At 38.1% G+C, this 7,504-nt stretch overlaps 1 protein-coding gene across 7 annotated transcripts in view; it reads right to left on the bottom strand.

Moving 5' to 3' along the window:
* Positions 1–7,504, bottom strand: part of LOC111259751 (uncharacterized) — a 21,330-nt gene that overhangs the window by 4,787 nt on the left and 9,039 nt on the right. For 6 of the 7 annotated variants that reach the window (XM_086968004.1, XM_022831964.2, XM_022831963.2 and 3 more), the window contains exon 3: positions 2,764–3,016. In XM_086968004.1, coding sequence (XP_086824130.1) covers positions 2,764–3,016 — 253 coding nt within the window. Of the gene's footprint in view, positions 1–2,763; positions 3,017–3,657; positions 3,713–7,504 lie in introns of all 7 variants that reach the window. The other variant, XM_086968005.1, reaches the window with a different exon arrangement.

The raw sequence follows: 7,504 nt of genomic DNA on the forward strand, positions 1-7,504 counted from the left end.
GTAGAAAGCCGATTTATATACAATATCCAACTCGTAATCCAGAAATGTATTATCCAGAGTCCGAACCTCAACTTTGTCGTACTTATTATCACAAAATCGTAATGCCACCTCATTTGATTAATCACTAAATTTAATTTATAGTGACTAGAAATATCACCGAAGATGTAAAAGTTACAAAAATGCAGTCTCATTTGAGACTGTACAACAAACAGTGATAATTCAGACTTCCTGAGACTGTCACCTTGAGTTTCTGTGAAGACAAAATAGTTGGCCCCATCGTGTGCCGTACGTGGACGTGGCTACAGTTGAACAAGCGCACACTTTTTTCTAGCTAATATCGCAGGAATTACCATATAATATTAACTATGCCAATGCACAGGGTTGGTATTCACGTGATCAATAGCACCACACAAGATACCGTACAAGCACGTCTGTGATTTTCGACCAAGTTTAGAAGAATGTCTACGGTAGACGACAGAGAATATTGTCCTCTTCACCGAGGTTTCTTTGTACAGGTAATTTATTTGGTGCGTCAAGCTAAAGATCTCACTTCATATTAAGAAATGCTGACTCTTTCTGATAGAGCAATTTTATTAGCTTTGTAATAGTGCCATTGTATTTATTTTGGACCTTTACTAAGGTTTTTTGTTTATACGTGAAGGTTAGACTCAAAGCTTGTCTTTCCGTACAGCAGAATGGGGCTTGCACAATGCTAGTAACAAGAGTTCCCAGCCACCATAGAAGTATAAGACATTTTCGGCTTTGCGGTAGTATATTTGAAATATACTAAATCAGAAGACGCGTTCGAAAATTGTAAAAGAAACTATGATCGAATACCAGTTAGTTCGGGCAAATGTATACTGGGATCAATTTTAATCAGATGTAGATTTATTTATTTACGCATGCATCTAGATGTAATTTTTTCGCGGTAGTATTTTTTTTTTACTTACATTGGCCTTTACTCGTCTAAATGTACGTTAAAAAGTACAGAATAACTTTGAATCACTATATCATTTAGAGACAGCATAACGCCGTTCGCGCTTCGTGGTTTGCGTTCTGTTCTATCAAAGAAAAACAACAAACACAAGCATCGGTTTAATTACAGTAATAATTAAACTAGGTAAATGCATCGAAGGTACCCATTGGCCATAACGTGCCGACATCGGAAAGGAACCACTTCTCTAGTTGTTTCAATAGAAAACAGGATTCCTTACCATCTATTCGTAATCCCTTCTAAACACGGTGGACGAACTGTGTTATGCCGTCCAGCCATAAAAAGAAAAATGATACACTTAAAGAGTCTACTGAAACGAGATCCTACAGAAGACAGGCGTTGCTAGCGTACTAGTACTATTTCGAAGTAACCGTATTCGAAGTTTTTCGAAGCTGTCGAATCGCGTTAAGACGTTCGAAGATGCGCTTCATAGCCGACCTGCGCCAACCACATGTTCCGAGTTCAAACGTCCACAATCTCTTCATCTAAAACAAACCTGCCTAGCCTCGATGTATACATTAGGACCTTCGGATACGAATGTTGTGCATCTGTTATAGTAATGACTACGCAAAGCCTAGCCGCAAACGGACATATTCGAGCTAAATAAAATTTAAAACGTTCTTCTTTATTTAGTCAATTGATTCTGTAATAATTTTTTTCTTTTTACATCGCACGAATTATACTTTGGCAGAGGCTCCCTTTTGGTGCAGAGTTCTCTGTTTTACAAGAAAAGCTAGATTTTCAAAAAAGCAAGGGCGACACATCAAACACTTTGTAACGCAAAAATATGTCTTAAATCTAGCCGTCTGGATTAGTAGAAAATATTAGCAAAATTATTATTACGTTTTTCGTTTCGTTATAGAAAAGGAAAGATCCTTTTTCAGCTTGTGTCTCATGCATGATCTTATTGTATGTATTTTCATTCATGCTACAATGTTATTTTATCCCATAGAGCGTTTGTCGATTTTGATCAGCACAAAAAGTTTGTTTATTTATTTATTGCAACGTTTTTTTTATGGCCAAAGTAAAATCCGAATGGCCGCAAAATCGTCCTGCGGGCATAAACTTGTCCGACTTCATAGAAATCATAAATGCAGGGGAAACTTTTGTGCGGATAGCTCTATACTACTTATTTTGAATGGTTGCCCTGGGATTATCCATCTGACCTGTCATTATTGGTTAAGGTTTTTGAGCGTAATTTAAAGGGGGCCACGCTGATGCCTGAGATCTTTCAATTTTTAAATCCTTAGCTATAAAACCGCGTTTTAAGCACACACAAACAAGAAAAAACACATATGCTGCGAGTGCTTTTGTTATCCATAGTAATTCATAAAAATTGTATCTACAATAAGCTGCTCATAGACGTTGTGCTGCATAAAAAAAACAGCTTTTTGTAACGACTACGTAAATCAACGTTACTTTTGGAGTTGCTGCACCGCAGAAGGATACCGTTTCTCATCTTTGTTTAGAAGGGCCGAAACAACGTCAATTACCCGCGTTTACCGCTCTAACGTTCATCTTTCGACGAATCAATAGAGCCTCTCCACATACTAATTTTCAATAAAACCTTAAATCAACTGATTATAGATTTCTACGGAATTTTTTTTTACCTATGCAAAGTACTGTTCTGCATCGTAGTATTTATTGCTGAAGTAAATTTCTTGTTAACCTTGTCCTACATTCCAGTTATTTTATATAAAAAAAAAAACAAATATTATATCATTAGCTGTTACTAGTTATTATTATAATCATATTTATTTATAACATACCTTCTAGAACGCCGAGCAATTTAATGAGATCGTTTCGGTCGAGACTGACTCCGTGGTGAACCGATGTCGCTTTGACGGTATTCGGGCCGCCGACCGCTACATTACAGTTACTGTTATTGTTATTATTGTTGTTGTTGTTATTGTTGCTACTGCTACTGCTGCTGCTGCTGCTGCTGGTGTTGTTGTTGTTGGTGGTGGTTTTGCTCTGGGGAGCGCCTGATCCCACACAGCTTCCCGGCGACGGAAAACTCATCTAAATATATAGGCATGATAAAAGATAAGAACATGAGATGGAAGCGAAGCGCACCGAATAAGGGAAAATTATAGAAGTACGATATTTTTCGCATACCTTATTACCCTGATTATAGGTTAGTTTTGAATAGAAAAAATCCTAATGGCTTTGATTTCACCAACAAAACTTTATAGAAAAAAACTATAGCATCAATGTTTCATTGTGGTAGCAACCTGTCACCACGTGTAATGCTCTAGCAAAATTTTTCGGAATAAAACATAAGCACTAATATATAAGGTGCCAAAAATACAAACTCTCTGAAAATGTGGACTAGCTCTTACCAAAAGACCATAAAATGCTATAAACGTATAAAATTAGGTTCCGTGGAATCGGTGTGGGTTCGCGCTGGTTCGGAGGAACAGGCATATCATACTGTTAGACAAGTTCGAATGAGAATTTTGCGGTGTTACCCAAAGTAAACCTATTGACTGTTTACGTATGACATTATGGATAGACAATGGACCAGCAGACTCTTTGCTTACAGACTGACTTCCGTTTTATCCTTTATATTGAATTTATTCTGGATTTGGATTTAGCGGCATGCAGTGCCTAAGTAAGCTGGATTTCCTATGATGCGGTCTGGACAGCGTAACTCTGCTTACTTGATAGGGATGCTGTCATCTGCCGTTGACTTCACGATGCATTTGTCTTCTGTGCCTGCATACATTAGACAATATAGGACGTGTAATCTAGGCACGCTGACTTACAACTTAAACTGAAGTTATAATAAGAATCTTTGCAGATCGTATGAATGAAACGATTGTTTAAGCTGTAATAGCGTTTATGGTCAGGTGTAATTAATATTATCAAACGCTTATAGAATCATTGATTTAATGCCATATAGTACAATTGTCCAGAAGCTCTCTTGAGCGATTCTTTATAGAGATACGTAGCATCGTTACTTCATTGCAAATGGACGCGTTCTACAGTCTATGAAGACGCTGATGAACAAAAATTGGTGTTAACTTTATTTATGACCGTGTCATCACATGTTACGAGGCTGACGAATTTGATTATCGAAATAATAGAAATTAAATCTTATTCGAGCGAATAAAGCCCTTCAATGAACCTACTGTCTAAAACTAGCATCATCGATTATTCCGTGGGGCAAATTAAGGCATTAGGAGAACGCACAGCGCTAAATTACATTTTCGACATCATCTGCACAAGGCGACCGTGGCGTATGAGAACGTAATACGCCGCTCGTCTGTTCAGACTCCCTGATGCTGCGTTTTAAATCAAGCAGAATAGACAGTGGTATCAGAAAAGATTTAGAAACGAAGCTGGCACTTATTGGCTAAAAACCACTTGTTAACTTACAGTCAAGAGCGAACGGGCAATGTTACCTCGTACTACACATGAAATAATCTTAAAAAAAACGCTACCATTTGCTTATACTGCTAACGCTTTGCTATATAGTTTCTGTATCTATTTATAGGGATCGTATGATTCAACTCCGACAATAATCGGCCACGGACGGAAACGCAGCGCCCGACGTGACCGAGATCTGAACTTTGATGGGAGTTCTCCGCCAGTGAGAGTGGCCATCCTGGACAAAGCGGCCCATGTTACGAATTCTTAAAAACATTCAAAAATAAAAGACGACCGTACTGTAAAATTACCATGATCCTGCGTCATGTAGCTTGTTGGTCAAAGTGATCAATTAGTGATAGATAAAAGTCTTTTTACATGGCCGATTCATCCACATCGAACATTGCTTATGAGTAATTCAACCATGTTATCAATAAAGGCTCTCCTGGGGAGAGCATTCACACGAGAATGCAATAGGAATTATGTACAGGATTGTACTTGCGACATCTCAAGATACGCAACAATCGGAAGCGCACCAATCGTTGCAGAACATCACCTGTCCCGCATGTATGCAACCATTTACATCCCAGAAGACAATAAGGTTCTTTTGACATGGCACAGTCGAACGAACACATGAGATCATTATACATGTACAGCGTAATGTCGTATGTGTTTGTATATTTTTATGTACTATACCATATGGTCTAGGATGGGAGTATAGTCCTTTTTATTATGCTTTAAGAAAATATAAACATCCATGTCTATGGATCGATCGATCAGTTCCAGCATTTCGGTAACAATCATACCTGATAGAAACAGACCAGTTACCAGGTACGGAAGCTGATTTTTACCAGTTTATTGGTCGTATTGAATACTTTCCACCATCGTAACAAGGAAAGGTAGACAAGCCAACGAAGAAAAAATAAATACGTTTTTCATTTTGTTATAATATGCCACAAGGACCCAAGTAGAATCCTCATAAACAGCAGCTCGCAATTGGTGCTGCTGACGGTACATACAATATGAGGGCTGAGAGCACTTATAGTCGATTAACTTAAGCATAAAGACGTATATTGATGAAGCTGTGTACTTAGCCATCTGGAAAGTATTCCTCTGGCCTGGTTTCAAAGAAGTCACAATAACAAATTGGACTTCAAGAGCCTATAACAATATGGAATATAGACCTGGCTCAATTGCCAAACGCGGTCTCCAAAGGTGCCTAGTTATCGCATGTATTGTACAACTTTGTTATTTCGACGCCTATTTTCATGTTCATGGTGATGATAACTGTTAGTGTTTATAATTCAAAACTATCAGTATATAGATTTACTTGCAATAGATGTAAGCAAATATGTATTTGGCAGAAAATACAACGGGGTGCATACAACGCGCGAGAGGATTGCGTGGAAATCCGAAAGAATGAACGAGAATAACACACCCACCGCTTGCATCCAGTCCCCCGTCCCTTGTCTAGAGAATAATAGGTCGAATAAAATATTTCAAAACTAAATAGGCCGTCTTTTGATTAAACGCGATTTTGATCCCTAAACATAACTTTTGCAAAACTTCCATAAGTTCCGTAACAAAAAAATTGTCGCAGGCTCTTTGTCCCGTTATCTACCTTGGACATTGTTGCACCTCAGTCTAGATCTCTGGATTTCGATCCTCCAGTCTCCATCATCTGGCTGGATATTTTAACACGCTTAAGAGAAGCTGATGTATATACTTAACGACACGAAGTTTTCATGCCTTCACCGCTACTTAAGGGTACCCAATAATCTAGGGGACAAAAATAGGAGCTCGCGTATAGATAAATGCGTGAACACCAGCAGATGCCTGTCTGTAACTAACAATGACAACAAAAAGCTCAACATCCTATTTCTAGCAGTAGCAGTTGCTCTAAGAATATTTCAACATTGTTAACTTTGACTTGGCTACCCTTTATATATTACAAATCCATCAATAAGTCGGTATACCCATATAGAGTATTTCGTCTGGTGACAGTCAATCTCCTTCGCTCTATATATATGAGTGCTGTAATGCCTGCAGTCTAAGCGGCACTCACTCAGGCGTTCCTATATACTATATATAAGCTTTGCATAGTTTGCTTCGGTTTCTTCTATAAAAGGTTTCCTTCCATCACTGCCTCTATATGATACTATACCGAAATGGAAACGAATACCTGTACGTCTACTACGAAAACGGCTTTGAAGTGAAACAATTACCCTGTTCGGTCAGACTTACGCTGCCGAATGTTAAGACCTTAAAAATGGATACAGCAGACGAAACGCAGTAAAAGGCATCGGATGGATGCAATAAGACCTGTCCGTTCATCTACAAAAAACAAAAAATACATAAACTGTGTCAGTAGCCCTATCTGCGATGCAGCTAGCATTGAACTAACCTTCAGAGCTAAAGCTAAACTAGCCAGGCTATAACCACACGTGGATTGGAAATTAACTATAGACACACAACGCAAACTTACACCGAAATTGATTACAACTTCCCCTCGAGTGAAGTAATTTCGCTGACATCATAGTAGGCGCTTGTACACGCAGTAACTTAATAGTTCCAGGTGTGTGTGTACAAGGTTTATTCAGAAATAGAAAAAAACGCTATCGCAATAGCCAACTTTACCTCCACGATATTATTCCGACAACTCAAAGATGCATAACTAGACGGGATAGTGGAGTTACAATTGGATGCAATGACTCTACGTTTTTTTTTAGGTTGGAATGATTTTCGTTGGGAATAAGTTTGTTGCAAAGAAGACTTTTAATTGTCCTGTTCTGACTAGAATAACCAGTCTACGGTTTATCTGTTCTCACCAAAACATTTGTTGACTCACATTGTCATCGTATTTTTTATATTCCAAAAGTAAAAAGTGACTTGTCTGAAATACGTTTTTGCTCTATCGATTTTGCCTTTAGCCAACGTATTCTCTTTGCTTGGAACTATCTGAGATCTTCGCCACTTTACTCATAAAAAAATGTCGTGTTAATTAGGTTATCATTAGCAGCAGATATAGTAATTGCATTATTAGAAATACGTAAGAAAAAACTATTGAAGCTTACAGGGATTACTTAAAATGAGAACGGTCAAGGCGACTGCTACCAATAAATAGCTAAGTTCTTACAT

The sequence above is a fragment of the Varroa jacobsoni genome, unplaced genomic scaffold, assembly GCF_002532875.2.
Source record: "Varroa jacobsoni isolate VJ856 unplaced genomic scaffold, vjacob_1.0 scaffold_364, whole genome shotgun sequence".
Classification (NCBI taxonomy): domain Eukaryota; kingdom Metazoa; phylum Arthropoda; class Arachnida; order Mesostigmata; family Varroidae; genus Varroa; species Varroa jacobsoni.